Source organism: Littorina saxatilis, linkage group LG7, assembly GCF_037325665.1.
Source record: "Littorina saxatilis isolate snail1 linkage group LG7, US_GU_Lsax_2.0, whole genome shotgun sequence".
In the NCBI taxonomy this organism is placed as follows: domain Eukaryota; kingdom Metazoa; phylum Mollusca; class Gastropoda; order Littorinimorpha; family Littorinidae; genus Littorina; species Littorina saxatilis.
The window spans coordinates 57,429,770-57,451,465 of NC_090251.1; the positions used below are offsets into that span (position 1 = coordinate 57,429,770).

At 40.5% G+C, this 21,696-nt stretch overlaps 1 protein-coding gene across 3 annotated transcripts in view; it reads right to left on the bottom strand.

Annotated features, from left to right (window-relative positions):
• The window catches only part of LOC138971882 (1,5-anhydro-D-fructose reductase-like), a 39,164-nt gene that overhangs the window by 3,366 nt on the left and 14,102 nt on the right, over positions 1–21,696 (bottom strand). For 2 of the 3 annotated variants that reach the window (XM_070344721.1, XM_070344722.1), the window contains exons 2-8: positions 13,439–13,603; positions 12,396–12,512; positions 10,589–10,666; positions 10,038–10,154; positions 7,679–7,782; positions 4,234–4,306; positions 3,043–3,126 (exon numbers count right to left, since the gene is read on the bottom strand). In XM_070344721.1, coding sequence (XP_070200822.1) covers positions 3,043–3,126; positions 4,234–4,306; positions 7,679–7,782; positions 10,038–10,154; positions 10,589–10,666; positions 12,396–12,512; positions 13,439–13,603 — 738 coding nt within the window. Of the gene's footprint in view, positions 1–3,042; positions 3,127–4,233; positions 4,307–7,678; positions 7,783–10,037; positions 10,155–10,588; positions 10,667–12,395; positions 12,513–13,438; positions 13,604–19,970; positions 20,275–21,696 lie in introns of those variants that run through there. The other variant, XM_070344724.1, reaches the window with a different exon arrangement.

The following is a 21,696-nucleotide window of genomic DNA, read 5'->3' on the forward strand; positions in this document are numbered from 1 at the left end:
GGGCGTTAAGCAAACAAACAAACAAACACACAAACAAATGTGTCAAAATACTGGATCAGCTTCGGGATGTGCTTGTGAAGAAAAGTAGTCTAGGATTTGTTTTCGTCGTATTTTTTTCCAAAGACCGTACTGCTCGTATTCTACACAATAATGCGTTCAAAATACGGCAAAATCGTATGGGTTCCTAGGTCCGAACATACCCTTCCATTTACCAATTACAATTTCAAACATTTACACAACTATACAGTATAAGCTTGCAAACTGTTACAGAATAATTCAGATCCTTCCCTTTAGATTTGTTTATATTCAGTCAAATTAACCTTCGCCAGCACTCGTTATCGACTACACACGGACGCACTCGTGGGTCCATGCGGACCCAGAAGGGTGTTTGATTGCAAATATCTCCTAAACGAGTTGGAATTCTTTAATGAGTTTTTAGAAATGCCCCAGACACCTAAAAAGCTATCATCTCCTAAAAGCTCATTAAATTTCAGTGATAATTAATTAATTATACACGGTATTTGGAACAATTAAAATATTATGAGTCTGCATGGCCCCACGAGTGCCACGGAAGGGTTAGCACAATTTTCCTTCTTTGAGAAGTATGGGTCTGCACGGCCCCACGAGTGCCTCGGAAGGGTATACACGCTTTTCCTTCTTTGAGAAGTATGGGTCTGCACGGCCCCACGAGTGCCTCGGAAGGGTATACACGCTTTTCCTTCTTTGAGAAGTATGGGTCTGCACGGCCCCACGAGTGCCTCGGAAGGGTATACACGCTTTTCCTTCTTTGAAAAGTATGGGTCCGCACGTCCCCACGAATGCTTCCGTGTGAAGTCTAAATTTGACCATTAATTAATTAATTAATTATCACTGAAATTTAATGAGCTTTTAGGAGATGATAGCTTGTTGGGTGTCTGAGGCATTTCTAAAAGCTCATTAAAAAATTCCAACTCGTTTAAGAGATATTTGCAATCAAACACCGTTCTGGGTCCGCACGGACCCACGAGTGCCGGCGAAGGTTAACATGCATTCACAAACTGTAGAAACGTTCACCAAATCTGTCCTTTTTGTGTCAACTTTTAAAACGTTTGGTGACACAGTCAAACCTGTGTATTACGACCACCCAAGAGACCAACCAAACGTAGTCGTTAAAGACATATGGGTGTCGCGGACAGTTGTATATATATATGAGGTTCCTTGGTCGTGCGTTGGTGACAGGTACCTGTGTCAAGTTGGGAAGACCTGTATCTGGGCTTAGCTCAGTAATTCCACGCCTTGCACGCTTTGCACGCATTGCACGGGACGTTCACGGTAGGCTGCGCGCTATTTGTAGAGTTCACCGGTTACCCTGTAGCTGACCGTAAAATTCATAAGCATTCTTTCTTCTGTCTCGGCCGAGACAAGATGTTTTCGAACGGCTTCGAAGTTCGCGTTGTGAATTGTCGTTTGAGTTCGAGGTTTATTTTTCAGTAGTAATGTACGTCTACTGGTTGACTTTGTTAAAGTCGGTTGCGTAAAGTGTGTACGCGATGATATTCATTGGCCTGTGTGAGGTAAGCTATATTTCTTGGTCTAGTTGAATAGACTTTTGTCAGTTTTGCTGAAGGTGAATTGGGCCGGGTGGCAGGGGACAGGGAACCTACATTAGTTACCAGTTGTACTGTTTTGTCTCGTCTTTGTGTTGTTGTAGTGTTCATCATCTTGTTTAAAGTGTAATCATTAGCATGGTAAATTGTATTGTAGAAGGAAACCAAAGTTTAGAGTCATTGTGCTTCCTCCTCATCCCTAATAATGATGTCTATTGGAGGAGGAAGGCACGTGTCTTATATTTTTAGTGTGATTATTGACGTTGGCCTTCTAGGCTTTCAGTGATTACTGTCAAGGACAGAACGGACCGGGATGTGCGAACCTTAGCTTCTCGGCATTGAGGAGGCACCACCACGCTGCTGTTTGAGCAGCAACTTTGGACCATCGCAGTAGCACCACCACGCTGCTGTTTGAGCAGCAACTTTGGATCATCGCCGTGGCACCACTACGCTGTTGTTGAGCAGCTACTTCTTATCGTCGCAGTGGCACAACCACGCTGCTGTTGAGCAGCAACTTTGGACCGTCGCCGTCGCTGCAGCATGTGTGCAGCGTGACGGCACTCGACCGGTCTGAATCTCTCACCCCCGCGACAGAGACGCAGGTGTCGACCTGAGGGCGCACCCACCCACCCCTGATCATCGAACTAGTAGCTAAGTACTTTCTTTCAACGATAGAGATCATTTATGGTATGAGGAGGGCCTTTAAGACGTACGTTCTTTATATTGACTGCTCTGATCGTCTCGTGTATGTTGTTTGTTGACATTATGTGACTGTTGTTTACTTTCTCATGCTCATTATGTTCATCTTCATGTATTCGTATTAACCTTTCCATCATCCCATTCATCGTCACACCCATCTTACACCCTACTTGGGACTATTAAATATTTTCATTTATTTACATCGGTGTTCTGTGAGTGCTGTGTGGTGTGGCCAAAGTTTTTGAGTGAAAAACTAAACATGCAAGCATGCATGCACGCGACAATGGGCGTGAACGATGCCAAAAAAACAACTTGGTGGGGATAATTTGCGGTGGTCATGTTGAGCAGGTGGTCATTATCGAGAGGTGGTCGCCAGGGCAACCGGCAAGTTCCATTGTATCCTTAAAACTGGTTGCAGTATGAGATTGTTACATAGATTAGTAATTCTTTGTAAACTGCAATGCCCCCAGAAGCAGAAGCATTTTGGCCTTGTAAATATGAATGTAACCCCTCCCCCCCTCCCCCCCCCCCCCTCTGGTGAAAGATACATTGTGCATGTAGAGAACCACACTATTTTGTCCCTCCCCCTCCCTCTCCCTCTCCCTCTCCCCCTCCCTCTCCCTCTCACCTCGGTTAAACTATCATTTATCGCATGTAGTTTTGTTTTGTTTTTGCTTACGCGGAAATCTGTAAAATCACTGCGATTTAGACTGGCTGGGGAATCATTCACCCATCTTAATATCCAAAATGTACACACCTTGAAGTTTTCTTCAATTCTTGCTGGCGTGACACTCTTTGGAACGATGCTGATGTCTTGCTGGACTAGAAACCTCAGCGCTATCTGAAAACGAAAGTCATGTAAAAAGTTCAGTCCAACATAACACACACAAACAGCTGGACTAGAAGCCGCAGCGCTATCTGAAAACAAAAGTCATGTAAAAAGTTCAGTCCAACATAACACACACAAGCATCTGGACTATAGTAACCGCAGCGCTATCTGAAAACGAAAGTCACGTGAAAAGTTCAGTCCAACATAACACACACATACAACCAGAGTCAAGCAGTTAGGTCACTCATAAAGCGTATCCCACTTCAACAAGGAAACGTTGCTGACACTCAATTTACAAGGGCTCTCCCGAAAGAAAGCAATCACATGTACAATACAAATTAATGAGATACTAAGGAGAATGAAAGTATTTTCTGCAGAATATAAACTCTTTGCGATATAGTTATTGCGTTATACTTATTCTCGTGTAAACAGTTCTGCCGTCACAGACGTGGCCAGGATTTGACATGGGATAAGACCACCCTTTCATTTGACATGGGATACGACCACCCTTTCATTTGACATGGGATAAGACCACCCTTTCATTTGACATGGGATAAGACCACCCTTTAATTTGACACGGGATAAGACCACCCTTTCATTTGACACGGGATAAGACCACCCTTTCATTTGACATGGGATAAGACCACCCTTTCATTTGACACGGGATAAGACCACCCTTTCATTTGACACGGGATAAGACCACCCTTTCATTTGACATGGGATAAGACCACCCTTCTTACAAAATTATTTCATCAACAAATTCAAACTCACCACAGCAAGCTGTTAGGGCGTAGGTTTTTGGTATGTATCTAAGTGCAGAGATGGTCTAATCCCATGTAAAATCCTGGCCACTATCTGAGACAGTGAGCTAGGAAGGAGTGTGCCTTTACACCAGTGAACTGTTTGTTAGTGTCTGTTGATAACCGCTAAAGGCTCTACCTGAGCTGTTTGTTAGTGTCTGTTGATAACCGCTAAAGGCTCTACCTGAGCTGTTTGTTAGTGTCTGTTGATAACCGCTAAAGGCTCTACCTGAGCTGTTTGTTAGTGTCTGTTGATAACCGCTAAAGGCTCTACCTGAGCTGTTTGTTAGTGTCTGTTGATAACCGCTAAAGGCTCTACCTGAGCTGGCGTTTTCTTGTACTTTGCGGCCAACTGTGTAATGGCAGCTTCCTTCAACAGGGGTAAGCTGCCTCTGTAAATAAACAAATAATAATAAATAACCACACACACAAAATAAGTTAATGAACAATCAAATTACAGTGGAATTCCACTATATGACGTTCCATTACACCGTCAATTTGACTATATCGCCATGACCAACCTCTTTCCGACACCCCTCCCCCCTCTATATTGTGATTCTTTGGACCCCAAAGACTGCGATATAGTGGAATTCTACTGTATTTGACAAGTGAATTATAAAAAAAAAATTTAAATACACAGACCTACTTCAACCTTTACTCTTCCCAAAAGAATATGAACTGTTTCACATTTCAACCACTTTGATGCAAGTAGAACTTTTGGTCAAACAACCTTTGACTCGGTCCAAACCATTGGACTACAATTTAGATTGGAAGCTTACAAATTAAGTAATTATTTGTTCATTAAAATTCCAATTTTTTTAAATTGAACAGATTCAAAAATGATTGTATATTCTTTAGAATTTCCTGAATCAAATAATATAATGATGTGTTATGTTTACTCTGCAAATGTGCTCACAATTCAACACAATCTATTCTATGTTAGCATGCTTTGCGGAGACAAATGTGCTCAAAATTCAACACAATCTATTCTATGTTAGCATGCTTTGCGGAGACAAATGTGCTCAAAATTCAACACAATCTATTCTATGTTAGCATGCTTTGCGGAGACAAATGTGCTCAAAATTCAACACAATCTATTCTATGTTAGCATGCTTTGCGGAGACAAATGTGCTCAAAATTCAACACAATCTATTCTATGTTAGCATGCTTTGCGGAGACAAATGTGCTCACAATTCAACACAATCTATTCTATGTTAGCATGCTTTGCGGAGACAAATGTGCTCACAATTCAACACAATCTATTCTATGTTAGCATGCTTTGCGGAGACAAATGTGCTCACAATTCAACACAATCTATTCTATGTTAGCATGCTTTGCGGAGACAAATGTGCTCACAATTCAACAAAATCTATTCTATGTTAGCATGCTTTGCGGAGACAAATGTGCTCAAAATTCAACACAATCTATTCTATGTTAGCATGCTTTGCGGAGACAAATGTGCTCAAAATTCAACACAATCTATTCTATGTTAGCATGCTTTGCGGAGACAAATGTGCTCAAAATTCAACACAATCTATTCTATGTTAGCATGCTTTGCGGAGACAAATGTGCTCAAAATTCAACACAATCTATTCTATGTTAGCATGCTTTGCGGAGACAAATGTGCTCAAAATTCAACACAATCTATTCTATGTTAGCATGCTTTGCGGAGACAAATGTGCTCAAAATTCAACACAATCTATTCTATGTTAGCATGCTTTGCGGAGACAAATGTGCTCACAATTCAACACAATCTATTCTATGTTAGCATGCTTTGCGGAGACAAATGTGCTCACAATTCAACACAATCTATTCTATGTTAGCATGCTTTGCGGAGACAAATGTGCTCACAATTCAACACAATCTATTCTATGTTAGCATGCTTTGCGGAGACAAATGTGCTCACAATTCAACAAAATCTATTCTATGTTAGCATGCTTTGCGGAGACAAATGTGCTCACAATTCAACACAATCTATTCTATGTTAGCATGCTTTGCGGAGACAAATGTGCTCACAATTCAACACAATCTATTCTATGTTAGCATGCTTTGCGGAGACAAATGTGCTCAAAATTCAACACAATCTATTCTATGTTAGCATGCTTTGCGGAGACAAATGTGCTCACAATTCAACACAATCTATTCTATGTTAGCATGCTTTGCAGAGACAAATGTGCTCACAATTAGCATGCTTTGCGGAGACAAATGTGCTCACAATTCAACACAATCTATTCTATGTTAGCATGCTTTGCGGAGACAAATGTGCTCACAATTCAACACAATCTATTCTATGTTAGCATGCTTTGCGGAGACAAATGTGCTCAAAATTCAACAAAATCTATTCTATGTTAGCATGCTTTGCGGAGACAAATGTGCTCACAATTCAACAAAATCTATTCTATGTTAGCATGCTTTGCGGAGACAAATGTGCTCACAATTCAACACAATCTATTCTATGTTAGCATGCTTTGCGGAGACAAATGTGCTCAAAATTCAACACAATCTATTCTATGTTAGCATGCTTTGCGGAGACAAATGTGCTCACAATTCAACACAATCTATTCTATGTTAGCATGCTTTGCGGAGACAAATGTGCTCACAATTCAACACAATCTATTCTATGTTAGCATGCTTTGGGGAGACAAATGTGCTCACAATTCAACACAATCTATTCTATGTTAGCATGCTTTGCGGAGACAAATGTGCTCACAATTCAACAAAATCTATTCTATGTTAGCATGCTTTGCGGAGACAAATGTGCTCACAATTCAACACAATCTATTCTATGTTAGCATGCTTTGCGGAGACAAATGTGCTCAAAATTCAACACAATCTATTCTATCTTAGCATGCTTTGCGGAGACAAATGTGCTCACAATTCAACACAATCTATTCTATGTTAGCATGCTTTGCGGAGACAAATGTGCTCACAATTCAACACAATCTATTCTATGTTAGCATGCTTTGCGGAGACAAATGTGCTCACAATTCAACACAATCTATTCTATGTTAGCATGCTTTGCGGAGACAAATGTGCTCACAATTCAACACAATCTATTCTATGTTAGCATGCTTTGCGGAGACAAATGTGCTCACAATTCAACACAATCTATTCTATGTTAGCATGCTTTGCGGAGACAAATGTGCTCACAATTCAACACAATCTATTCTATGTTAGCATGCTTTGCGGAGACAAATGTGCTCAAAATTCAACACAATCTATTCTATGTTAGCATGCTTTGCGGAGACAAATGTGCTCAAAATTCAACACAATCTATTCTATGTTAGCATGCTTTGCGGAGACAAATGTGCTCAACATTCAACACAATCTATTCTATGTTAGCATGCTTTGCGGAGACAAATGTGCTCAACATTCAACACAATCTATTCTATGTTAGCATGCTTTGCGGAGACAAATGTGCTCAACATTCAACACAATCTATTCTATGTTAGCATGCTTTGCGGAGACAAATGTGCTCAAAATTCAACACAATCTATTCTATGTTAGCATGCTTTGCGGAGACAAATGTGACCTGTCTCATTCTTTGGCTAGCCAAGCCTTATTCATTGTCTAGGTGACAACTGATCCGGAGTTTTCACTTTTGATCTTTTAGTTTTTAGATTAACGAAATATCGCTGACAAGACTGGTTTATTTTACATGTACCCACTCTTTCTGTGTTGATCTTTTAGTTTCAGGCCGACAGACTGACTAAATATTTTGATATTGCTTCATGCAACTTGTTTTTATTTTCCATATTACTCACTCTTTACTGGGTGTGCCGAGCGGTCCGAAGGCGGTGACGACAATATTGTTTGCTTGACAGAACTCAATCAGCTTCCTGTTGTTCATGTAGCAATTGACTTCAAACTGAAACAACAAAACCATAGCACAATAATGTTAACAAAATGTCACCGCAAAACCACAGCACTAAAACGTTAACAAAATGTCACCACAACACTAAAATGTTAACAAAATATCACCGCAAAACCACAGCACTAAAATGTCAACAAAATGTCACCACAAAACCACAGCACTAAAATGTTAACAAAATGTCACCACAACACTAAAATGTTAACAAAATATCACCGCAAAACCACAGCACTAAAATGTTAACAAAATGTCACCACAAAACCACAGCACTAAAATGTTAACAAAATGTCACCACAACACTAAAATGTTAACAAAATATCACCGCAAAACCACAGCACTAAAATGTCAACAAAATGTCACCACAAAACCACAGCACTAAAATGTTAACAAAATGTCACCACAAAACCACAGCACTAAAATGTTAACAAAATGTCACCACAAAACCACAGCACTAAAATGTTAACAAAATGTCACCACAAAACCACAGCACTAAAATGTTAACAAAATGTCACCACAAAACCACAGCACTAAAATGTTAACAAAATGTCACCGCAAAACCACAGCACTAAAATGTTAACAAAATGTCACCGCAAAACCACAGCACTAAAATGTTAACAAAATGTCACCGCAAAACCACTGCACTAAAATGTTAACAAAATGTCACCGCAAAACCACTGCACTAAAATGTTAACAAAATGTCACCACAAAACCACAGCACTAAATTAATGTTAACAAAATGTCACCGCAAAACCACTGCACTAAAATGTTAACATAATGTCACCGCAAAACCACTGCACTAAAATGTTAACAAAATGTCACCGCAAAACCACTGCACTAAATTAATGTTAACAAAAGATCACTGGAAAACCACTGCACTAAAATGTTAACAAAATGTCACCGCAAAACCACTGCACTAAATTAATGTTAACAAAAGATCACTGGAAAACCACTGCACTAAATTAATGTTAACAAAATGTCACCGCAAAACCACTGCACTAAAATGTTAACATAATGTCACCGCAAAACCACTGCACTAAAATGTTAACAAAATGTCACCGCAAAACCACTGCACTAAATTAATGTTAACAAAAGATCACTGGAAAACCACTGCACTAAAATGTTAACAAAATGTCACCGCAAAACCACTGCACTAAATTAATGTTAACAAAAGATCACTGGAAAACCACTGCACTAAACTAATGTTAACAAAATGTCACCGCAAAACCACTGCACTAAAATGTTAACATAATGTCACCGCAAAACCACTGCACTAAAATGTTAACAAAATGTCACCGCAAAACCACTGCACTAAATTAATGTTAACAAAAGATCACTGGAAAACCACTGCACTAAAATGTTAACAAAATGTCACCGCAAAACCACTGCACTAAATTAATGTTAACAAAAGATCACTGGAAAACCACTGCACTAAAATGTTAACAAAATATCACCTCCTTTGTTGCTGTTTTTTGACTATTGCATTTTATTTGGAAATAGGCAGAGCTAGAGACAAATGCCTGTTTTACACTGGGTTCACGTTGGTGGTATCAATGGCTCGTTACTAACTCTTGAGCATACCAGTAATTAGGACTTGGTCCCTTTCCCAAATTTGAACCCACGAACCAAGGATCACAAGTTCAATGCACTCCCAACTGTGCTACTGAGGCCCCAGCCTTCTACTAAAATTCCCATTTGTCCAAGCTCAAGATGTAAGATGTCTCAAGTCTTCTTTTCTGTTTCATCATGGAAATATCAGACCAGGTAAACAAAGAAAAACATGTCATACTCTTTCAGTCTTTGTCACAGATTTGTAAATGTGTTGAGTGTCTTGTCTCTATGTATAGTGAATCCAGTCTCTTTGCGCGATTTTTAAAGTTAGTTTTATTGGTCTACATTTGGGGTAAAAAAAAAATTTTAAAAAAAAAAATCCCTACCTACCTACCCTATTTTTTTTAGCCATGTTACCAGAAACAGACAATTTTTTTTTTTTGGCCTAAAACAAACTTTGATCTTGCACCAAAAAATATACATCTTGTAATCTGTAGGCGGGACCACCCCTGCAGCAAAAAACCCACAAAATTATAAAAACATAAATGTGCTGTTAAGCACTAAAATTCAAAGAAAACCTTTTTCATAAACATTATGTCATCCAGCATTAGCTCAAGCCTGAGCCATGCCTCAGCAAAATTATGACATAACCACAACAAAAGTGTGGGGTTTCCTTGACGTGTGTGTCTGCCTGTGACCCCCACCTGATTGACAGCGGGTTTGATGCGAGCCTCGTCCAGGAGCCGTTGTAGCTGCTCACTGTTGAAGTTGGAACAGCCGATGTCCTTCACCAAGCCAAGGTCAACACAATCCTCCATCGCCTGGGAAAAACAAACTACACGTGCAAACATGAATGCATGAGGTATATTTCCTGTTGATACAGAAAATGTGACCCTGCTTCAAAGGCAGCTATTGCTCTTTCTAAAGAAAACTTCATTAAAAGGCCCTGTCAAAAATCCTGCCCTCTTTTCCAAGTGAAAAAGTAGCATGCACAGCATTGCCAAAAATGAACCAATTAAACTTTAAAGAAATAGTAGGTCACACACACACACACACACACACACACACACACACACACACACACACACACACAAACACACACTACAATGAAAATAAGAATTGTCACAAAATAATAATGCATTTAACATACACGTGACTCTATTATTTTGTCCTTTCCTCTAAAAATTGAATGACTGGGGTTGTGATGGTGAAATAAGGCAATTCTGTTTCAAAGCAGCGTCAATAAGAGCTGTACCTTCCAGGTTTCCAGGTAGTCCACATCAGAGAAAATCACTTTGCCGCTTGCATCTTTCGGTAACAGGTCACAGCCTTCCTAAAAAGCAAGGCTCATCATTAATGCAAGATATAATAATAATAATAATAATGGACATTTATTAATCGCCGTTTCTCACAAGAGCTCACGGCGATTTACATATTAATTTCTGCCATATGTTGACAGAGAAAGCAAGACTCATCATTAAAGGCACAGTAAGCCTCCCGTAAACCATCACAGATACTGTCAGGCTTTTACACACAGTACAAACACCCTTCCATTTGAACGCTACGCCCGGTAGCTCAGTTGGTAGAGCACTGGACTTGTGATCGGAAGGTCGCAGGTTCGAATTCGGGCCGGGACGGACACGGGTCAACTTTATGTGCAGACCCAGAGACGGAAGCCATGTCCCACCCCCGTGTCATCACAATGGCACGTAAAAGACCTTGGTCATTCTGCCATAAGTGCAGGTGGCTGAATACACCTAAACACGCAGACACCTGGGTAGCGCGACTCCGTTGCTGCTAGCTTTCCACTGGGAGGAAGCGACCCGAATTTCCCAGCGATGGGACAATAAAGTAATGAAAATGAAATGAAATGAAAAAGAAAACAGGAACATCCTAGGTGCCCTACGTAAAGAGTGAGCAATTTTCAAAGAATTAATTTTGCGGAGAGAGTGTCAGAGACAATCAGACCGTGGTGCGTTTTGGCGCTAGACCTAACTTTTAAAATCTAAATAATAAATTGACAGCTTGTTACACAAACATTCTTAAATCATAAAAGAATTCTTTTTTCATCAAGACAAGATCAGTACAATTTGAAGTTTTGAAAGTTTGAAAAAAGAAAAGCCCGGAAGCAGGGTCACGCAAGGTCGTGGTTCTCGTAGCAGACGACGGTTTATACCTATCGCCAGTTCCTCTGAACAGTCAAAAGCCATCGCTAGAGTTCTTGTGAACCACAGCCGTTTGTTTCGTGCATAGTCAGAGGTACTTAATAACGTGCTATTGCAGATAAGCTCACAGCGAGTCGCATTCAAATTACTAACTGACGACTACATTGTGAAAAAGGGAAACTTGATCACACGGGTTCACGATGGCTCAGGGGTAAGATAAACCACGCAAAAATAAATTCTTTGTAAATTGCTTGCTCTTTACGGAGGGCACCTAGGATGTTCCCGTTTGGTGAGCGTTCAAATGGAAGGGTGTTTGTAGTGTGTAAAAGCCTGACAGTATCTGTGATGGTTTACGGGAGGCTTACTGTGCCTTTAACGCAAGATATGTTGCAGTGTGTGTGTGTCCAGTGTGTGTGCGTGCATGTGTGTGTGTGTGATTGTGTGTGTTTGTGTGCGTGTGCATATATGCATGCACGTGTGCACAATAGAGTTGCTTATATTGATGTCTTTTAAATGTTGTTATGTGTTTATTGTGTGAAATTGTCAGCCAAAATGTACTTTTTCAGGTTGAGATGATAAACTAATGTTGTATTACATTGTATTTAGGCCCCCCAAAATGTCAATGTCTTCGACTTCCAGCCCAACCCTTTTATTTCCTGTCCACCCTAGAACCTTTGTTTGTTTACCCCCCCCCCCCCCCCCCAATGGTATTATAAAAATGACCAAACTTGATTTTTAAAACTTTGCAAGGAAAGCGCCCATGTAAATGGAAAACATAATTAATATAAAAAATTTTTTTTAAACTGATCCTAATTTGGTTGGCCTTTTCATCGGCAGCATACAATATTTTTGGGCCTTATCAATGTTTGAGACGTGACAAGGCACAGTGACCCCTACCTTGTATCCCATGGGCCAGTGCATGAGGTAGAGGTCAAGGTACTTGAGACCCAGGTCCTCCAGGGTCTTGATCAGGCTCGGCTTGACCAGGTCAGGCTGATGACAGGTGTTCCACAGCTGAAAACAGAAAATCCACGTCGTCATGGAATTTTGACGGAACTCATGTTAGACAGCTTATCACTGATCATTGTTATCATGAAATAGTGTTTATATCTCTACCTGGTATGGATAGAAATATAAAAGAATGGCAAATCATGTATTGTCAATCGTATTTTAGAGAATATTTCTTATTGAGAATGATTTACTTACTCTAAAGCAAAAAAAACATCCTCATCGCCAAGAATCAAGTTACGCCAAAACTCCAGGACGACGATGACGAAATGTGAAGAGGGTTTCACTTGGAAGTCTGTCAATCTGCAACCACTCCCCTTCATTGATCTCCCCCTGTTATTTCATTGGGCACTTGGGTAAAAAAGATTATGTTCCCTCTTGCAAACTAAGCGTTTGACAGCCCCGAGTCAGTCCAGTCCCATGGAAGAGTGTCGTCAATGGTCTATGCTCCGCATACATCAGACCCTAAGAGTCTAAAAAAAAAATTCAAAAATCAAAATAAAAGAAACAAAAATAGTGGCAAGTTTCACTTGCCGATGGTTTTCAGTGAATAACTTGAAAGTATGTTGTGTGACTTAAACCCTACAACCTGTCACATACATGTTGTGTGACTTAAACCCTACAACCTGTCACATACATGTTGCAATATGGTAATAAGTTACAATTTCGAATTAAACAAATGCATGAAGTCGCATCTGTAGCAGAATCCTAAATGATAGAGTTAAATCTACACTGGCGACCATCTCTCCATAACCCCCACCTTCCCACAAGGACCACCCTCAGTATCTCCCACAAGTTTTCTACCCTATAATTCCCCTTTCGATATCATGCAACCACCTGTCTGAAACATTGAACCACTTCTGGTCTATCCCCTGGCTGGTCCTCATACAGACAGGTTAGACTGTACACATCTAGATGCTTCAACAACTCACCTTGCTCACAACAAAGATGTCCTCTCTCTGAATGATGCCCTCCACAATCAGCTCCTTAAGGGCATGCCCCACTGCTCGCTCATTGCGATAAATGGCTGCACAGTCGATGTGACGATAGCCGCACCTGACTGCTGCCTTCACAGCCTTGATCACATCCTCTTCACCCTGAAACACAACGACAAACTTTGATCACATCCTCTTCACCCTGAAACACAATGACAAACTTTGATCACATCCTCCTAAAACACACAGAGAAACTTTGATCACATCCTTTTCACCCTGAAACATGGAGAGACATTTTGATCACATCTTCTCGATCATCCTGAAACATGGAGAGAAGCTTTGATGACACTGATGGTCTACCTATACCGAGCAGTAAAGACAAGAGATCAAAGCGTTGACAGCGAATATTTAGATGGGATGCAGTGTCTACTCAATATATTGCTCGGTTTTACTGGTTGGCAGAGTATTTTGCTGTCTAACTCTTTTCCTGGTTGGCAGAGTGTTTTGCTGTCTATAACTCACTGTCAGGGGGGCAACTCGATCTTCCACAGCCCAAAGAAATTCTGACAGAGTTATTTCCAAAAAATGTCTATCTGCTTGACAGGCATCAACTTTCAGTGGGTGCAATTGTACAGGAAAGACTAAACATTCAAAGGATGAAGCAAGGTCGTATATCCCCCCCCCCCCCCCCCCCCAACATCAACTTAAAGGACTTAAAGACAGATTGGAGGATGAAAGAGCTGAAGTTCTTTGTTGTCTACAATGACCCCACCACCCCCCCCCCCCCCCCCCCGCCCCCTCCCCAACTATTTTAGCATCTCCCTTATAAGATCTTTGCTTTTCAGATTGTTCGTTCATAACCTCAGTAAATTTACCTCCATTATAAGAATTAAGATTCACTCCTTTTTCAGACCGGAGTTCTCAGATTTTTTAACGTTTTAATACAGGGTATTTCACTACAGCATACAGCTAGCTAAGAGACTGTGTTTTCCCTTTTTTTTAAGCGTTATTCAGCCCAAAGTCTAGCTAGCTAGGGGTTGCACCAACTGTGTTTCTTTCCCTTTTCTTTATTTCTTGTTCTGATAAAACGGGGATATTCATCACAAAGAGCTAATCCAATTTCAAAAGAAAGAGAAAAAAATCACTTGGAGCTTTCAACCGCAAAGCACTATTCCTAATAACACAACACCCCATGAATACTGATGCTTAAATCAAACACTCTTGTCTTAGACACACACAGAAAGTACTGTTGCCATCATCAATCTAAACACCCTCTTTCTTTGAAAAGGGGTCTTTTTGAAGTTATCCATACTGAACACACATACCCTCCAGAAGAGAAAACAAACACTCGGTAAGGTGTGAGTGTTTCTTACAGTCTTGTGTCGCTCTACACTCGGTAAGGTGTGAGTGTTTCTTACAGTCTTGTGTCGCTCTACACTCGGTAAGGTGTGAGTGTTTCTTACAGTCTTGTGTCGCTCTACACTCGGTAAGGTGTGAGTGTTTCTTACAGTCTTGTGTCGCTCTACACTCGGTAAGGTGTGAGTGTTTCTTACAGTCTTGTGTCGCTCTACACTCGGTAAGGTGTGAGTGTTTCTTAAAGTCTTGTGTCGCTCTACACTCGGTAAGGTGTGAGTGTTTCTTACAGTCTTGTGTCGCTCTACACTCGGTAAGGTGTGAGTGTTTCTTAAAGTCTTGTGTCGCTCTACACTCGGTAAGGTGTGAGTGTTTCTTACAGTCTTGTGTCGCTCTACACTCGGTAAGGTGTGAGTGTTTCTTACAGTCTTGTGTCGCTCTACACTCGGTAAGGTGTGAGTGTTTCTTACAGTCTTGTGTCGCTCTACACTCGGTAAGGTGTGAGTGTTTCTTAAAGTCTTGTGTCGCTCTACACTCGGTAAGGTGTGAGTGTTTCTTAAAGTCTTGTGTCGCTCTACACTCGGTAAGGTGTGAGTGTTTCTTAAAGTCTTGTGTCGCTCTACACTCGGTAAGGTGTGAGTGTTTCTTAAAGTCTTGTGTCGCTCTACACTCGGTAAGGTGTGAGTGTTTCTTACAGTCTTGTGTCGCTCTACACTCGGTAAGGTGTGAGTGTTTCTTAAAGTTAAAGGGGCTCTGCGTCTTGTGTCGCTCTAGCCTTGGTCAGTCACAAAGATATTGAACTTGAAGCATCGTCAGACCTGGGAACCCCTGTTTGCACTTGGAGTATTCTCAAACAAACTTGGTGTCTTTTGAGAAAACTAAGCGTACTCCACACAGCATTTGAACATCCATGATTCAAACATGTTTCACACGAGTCCGTCAATTAAGTTTACCAATGCATTAAAACAAATGCTTCTTTCAATGTTTACTGACAAAAACTGTTATTATACATGTGTCAAAATACTGAATTGGCTTCAGGATGTACGTGCTTGTGAAGAAAAGTAGTCCAGGAATTTTTCTTGGTTTTTATATTTAGTCAAGTTTTGACTAAATATTTTAACGTAGAGGGGGGAATCGAGACGAGGGTCGTGGTGTATGTGTGTGTGTGTGTGTGTGTGTGTGTCTGTCTGTCTGTCTGTCTGTCTGTCTGTGTGTGTGTGTAGAGCGATTCAGACCAAACTACTGGACCGATCTTTATGAAATTTTACATGAGAGTTCCTGGGATTGATATCCCCGAACGTTTTTTTCATTTTTTTGATAAATGTCTTTGATGACGTCATATCCGGCTTTTCGTGAAAGTTGAGGCGGCACTGTCACGCCCTCATTTTTCAACCAAATTGGTTGAAATTTTGGTCAAGTAATTTTCGACGAAGCCCGGACTTCGGTATTGCATTTCAGCTTGGTGGCTTAAAAATTAATTAATGACTTTGGTCATTAAAAATCTGAAAATTGTAAAAAAAAATAAAAATTTATAAAACGATCCAAATTTACGTTTATCTTATTCTCCATCATTTGCTGATTCCAAAAACATATAAATATGTTATATTCGGATTAAAAACAAGCTCTGAAAATTAAATATATAAAAATTATTATCAAAATTAAATTGTCCAAATCAATTTAAAAACACTTTCATCTTATTCCTTGTTGGTTCCTGATTCCAAAAACATATAGATATGATATGTTTGGATTAAAAACACGCTCAGAAAGTTAAAACAAAGAGAGGTACAGAAAAGCGTGCTACCCTTCTTAGCGCAACTACTACCCCGCTCTTCTTGTCAATTTCACTGCCTTTGCCATGAGCGGTGGACTGACGATGCTACGAGTATACGGTCTTGCTGAAAAATGGCAGCTACTTGACTAAATATTGTATTTTCGCCTTACGCGACTTGTTTTTGTTTTCCTCACTGACAGTACGGCTTGTATTTTAGACCATCAAGCGTACAGTACGGCTTGTACTCTAGACAATCATGCAAAATATGGCGAAATCATATGGGTTCCCAGGTCTGCATCGTCTTTAAATATGTTTTCTTGTGCAGATTTATTCAGACAGCGTTCATAGTCAACACACACAGTGTGTCATTATGCATTGCACAATTGTATTGTACTTGTAGCCACTGACTTCGCCCAAAGGGAAAAGACAAGGAAGGCTGGAGAAAAGAAAAAAATCATCAAAATAAAATAAAAATTCAGTGCTTATGACTGCTACATACACTTGCACCGGTAAGTTAAAGGGACATTCCATAATGACAGCTTACTATGCCCGGCAACATTTTCAGCTTTGAAATTTTAATTTTCTGCTTCAAGTAAATGGGTACTTACACTGACACTCCAGACGCTTTACAAATGAGTGTTTTTTTAAACGTAAAGTGAAAGAGATAAGCATTGAAAACACTGTGGTTGACTAGTAGTTTTCAATGCTTATCTCTTTCATTCAATGCTTATCTCTGAAAACTACTAGTCAACCACAGTGTTTGTAGACTTTCTTTTCTGGGAATTAATTTTCCCCAAACAAAAGGTGCTAAAACGTAAAGTTCTCTCAACAACATACTTCGCAAGAGCCTGCGAGTTTTTTGGCGAAAGGAAACACTTATGAAAATGGAGTATGTTTTGCTTCTGTTGTAACGACTGTCCTTTGAGATGCCCAACCTAGAAAACATGCGACACAAAATGAGACGGGACAGCCGCCGAGGCACCTTTACTCGTCACATTAGAGAGTTTCTCTGCTTGTGTCCACATGAAAATATTAACATTATCACACCCCTTCAACGCTGATGTATGCAGACTAAAATCCTGTGTACACAGAAAATACTGCCAACATCATCAATCTTGTCCCCTCCATTCTTAGAAAGTACGTCCTCTTCGTACTGAACAAACACCCTCCAGCTGAGAAATAAACACTTGAATGTGGGACAAATGCCTCTTAAGCCTTGCCCCTGAATGGAAACAAGATGTGCTGACAGACAAGTGGAGAGGGGATTGAGTTGGGAAGATGGGGTAGGTGCAGAGAAGATCCTTTGGAAGATTTAATGAGATTTTGTCAAGGTTGCAGGAAGAAGGATTATCAATGAATCACGAATGCATCAAATCTGCCTGGTGTCTGTCTTCTGAGAGTTTCATGAATGAGGCCTCAGAAAAAATATGTTTGTTTCTAATGACAATTTTTACGCCAGTAGATGGGTAACTTTTTTGTTATTAGGATTAAAATGTTTGTTTTTTGTACACATGACTTTTTATTGGCTGTAACTCGTGCAAGCTGTGTTTCTTGGAAGTCATACAAGAGTAGCTGTCCTTGTAAAGCCTGCAAGCTCGAGCCTTTTGTCATTCTATTTTTTTTTTCAAGGGCAAATGAAAAGTTCTAGGGTCGGGAGAAAAAAAAAAGGGTTGGTCCTATCCGGGAACTGGAAACACTGAATTTTGTTTTTAAGGCTAAGATAGGCTTTGCATGAGACAAGTGTACGCTAAGGGCAGGCCTGTAAATGTAATTATTATTGATCTAATTGTAAGCATGGGGTTGGGTGAGGGGTGGGAGCACTAAAGGTGGTCGACTACATTTTTGCTTTTTTTCAATAATCTTATGGTTAGATTTTGATACAAAATTATGTCAAATGATGAATGAACCATGGGGAAAAAAGTTATAGAAAAAGAAATATATGTAAAAAAAGATTTTATTTTTGGGTAGCGTGACTCACGCTTCCAATATTTTGTTTTCTGTTTGCTGAGAACATGTGCTTTGCCTAAAAATACTGACCAATCAAATTCATGTCACTATGCTTAGTAGCCACGCCCAAACAAGTGCAGCAACAGTTTGACACTGGAGCGCTGTCCAAGCTTTTTTTTAAACGCACGAAATGCACGGGATTTGAGAGGAGTTTTGCGCTTGGCATTTTCCAAATAAGTATATCCTACTATGAGTACTACGCTGGAATACTACAATGAATTTTCAAACGGCTACACTGGCTTCGTCTTTCCTGATCGAAAGGGGGTGTATTGTTGATATTTGTAGATAATAATTAATAGACTCTGCATTTTAATGGTCAAATGGCGATTTCGGTATAAAAATGTAGACAAGGACCTTTAAGCCAAAGGCTAAAAAGATAGTGGTAGGCTAAGAACAAATATCAAATTAAGATGTCCATCCACACACTTGATTTGATTCAATCCATTAATTCTCATGTTATCACTGCTTTACATACCTCAAGCCTGTCACTGACAGCACTTTATCTTGAGAAGCCGACAACTTAAAACAAACTTGACCCATTTTGATACCTGTAGGCCTACTCTACAAAGTCACCCACCAGAGCTACTGTAGAACGTATAAGTGACATCATTCTTCAAGTGTCTATACCTCATTAACTCTTCAATTTCTCATTTTGAAGTTCAAAACAGACAGAAAAAAACCTCTCACTACAATTTTATGGATGACAAATTGGAAACTATAAGTATAATACTAACAAAGTTTTAAACAAGGGGGAGGGGGCTGAGGGGCATACCCCTATCCCCCCCCCCCCCCCCCATCCCCTCCCCCATTCTCTCCTCTAGCCAAATTGGTGATTCGGGGCTTTGACAATGTCAAAATAGAATCTGCAGGCGCGCACATTTGTGTGTGTGTGTGTGTGTGTGTGTGTGTGTGTGTGTATGTGTGTATACTGTATGTATAAAGTCTCTGATTTTACTGGTAGGATGAAAGAAAAGGTCTCAATACTCTCTCTCTCTCTCTCTCTCTCTCTCTCTCTCTCTCTCTCTCTCTCTCTCTCTCTCTCTCTCTCTCTCTCTCTCAATAGAAAATCATCATTTTCAGGCCGTGACAGTTTACAAAATTTACATTTCTCGCGAGATCGATTTAGCATCAAGATGTTTTCGATCGCACGTGGTGTGTGTGTGTGTGCGCACCCATCAAAAACACACAAACACGACAGCGAGTACACGTTGACGAACACGCAACGCGCATGTGATATTTCTGGGTTCGAGTCCCAGTTTCGCCAGATGCAGACAAACAGTGCACGACCCCCATCAAATCTGTTCTCGCCACTTGCAGATTGTATTACCACGTTACACCTGCACAGTGAACAGACGACAAAAGTCCATGCAACATGACATTATATAGGTTTAATGTTACCTCTTTAGGTGCGTACGTGCCAAGCCCGATGGCTGGAATACGGTGCCCGCTTGCAAGTTTCAGACGAGAGCAACTTTCCGCAGACATTCCAGCTCGGTTTACTGTCCTCACGTTTTGGAAAAGGCAACACGACGTTGTTCCTAGTGCTGGCTACTCGGTGAATGCTTTGAGAAGGACAGAGTCGCTATGTCAACCTCGGAAACACTGTCTTATCGGTCATACAATGGCGCGTACAACTGACAGATAAACTCGGTGTGTAATATGTGTGTTAGTGTGTGTGCATCGCGTCAAGGTTTGACCCCTGACCTCGCCGACCTTGGCTTCACGTGTAAGTAGGTCAAGGGGCAAAGGGAAACAATCACGGGAGTAAAACAAAAATAGGCACGTCTACTTTCGATTTTATTGTTCCGTTTGTGTAAGATGGATCTCTTCATGAAGATGGTGATGGTGCACCCTCTCTCTCTCTCTCCCTCTCTCTCTCTCTCTCTCTCTCTTTCTTTTGTTTGTTTTGTTTTTTTGTTTGTTATTTTTTAACATTTATAAAACATTTATAAAACGTATTATTAGTCCCTCCCATGGGCGAGGGTGCTTATGCCATTACGTATACCCTCGTTAATAAAGAATTTTTCTTGTCTTGTCCTCTCCCTCTCTCTCTCTCTCTCTGATGATCTTAGCAATGTCTTGCTTGTTGATTGATTTTCTTTAAAATGTAATGTATGGATTAGAGCATGAAGTTGAGAAAGTGCAAGCTGCACTATACCACTTAATTCACATCAATCAACTCGCAATTTACCTCAATGCAATGCATTTTGTGTACATATGTATAATGTGTTTTCATTTTAGTTATCTGTTAAAATGTAGAATTTTAGTTTTCTATTTTTTATCTTGTATTTTTATTTCATTTTTGTAGTTAGTCCCTCTTTAGGGCGAGGGCTGGATGTAAAAAAGCAGACCACTGCTTAATCTACTACCCTCGTTAAATAAAGAATTGTCATTGTCATTGTCATTGTCTCTCTCCCTCCCTCCCTCCCTCCCTCCCTCCCTCCCGCTCCCTCCCTCCCTCCCTCCCGCTCCCTCCCTCCCTCCCTCCCTCTCTCTCTCTCTCTCTCTCTCTCTCTCTCTCTCTCTCTCTCTCTCTCTCTGTTTACAACGAGCTGATGGCGAAGAAAAAACATCCTCTCTATATTCAGTGGCAAAAATATTGCTTTCTTCTGATTATAACATTATTACAGTAGAACCCGCCAGTTAGCCCCCCCCCCACCCCCCACCCCCAATTAAGGACCCTGGTTTTTTTCCACTGCCTCCTGATTTTCTCAGAATTGTGGAGGTCTCAGTTAAGGCTGAAAGTAGACCGGCTGGAAAAAGCAGTACCTAATACTGAATTTCTGAACTTGTCAGGGCTTTCAGTCATGGCTCAGGCGGGTATTCGTTATAAAAGACCAAGTTTAATTGACTTCCATGCAAGGAGTCAAAAACTGCAATTTTGTTTACGAAATAATTGTGAGCATTCTTGGGCAGGAAAGCCACGTGACCCTCGATCAGGCCCACCGTGGCACATGATCAGGTCCCGCACGTCAACTAATCAATAAGCTCTTAACGTCAAAAGCCTACATGGACATCTATTGTTAGTCTCGGCGAGAGGGATCATTCTTTCAATGTAGAGTACTTTACGTCAAGACATTATGTCTCGACATGCATTTCTCTCTCTCTCGACTGTACACAGAGA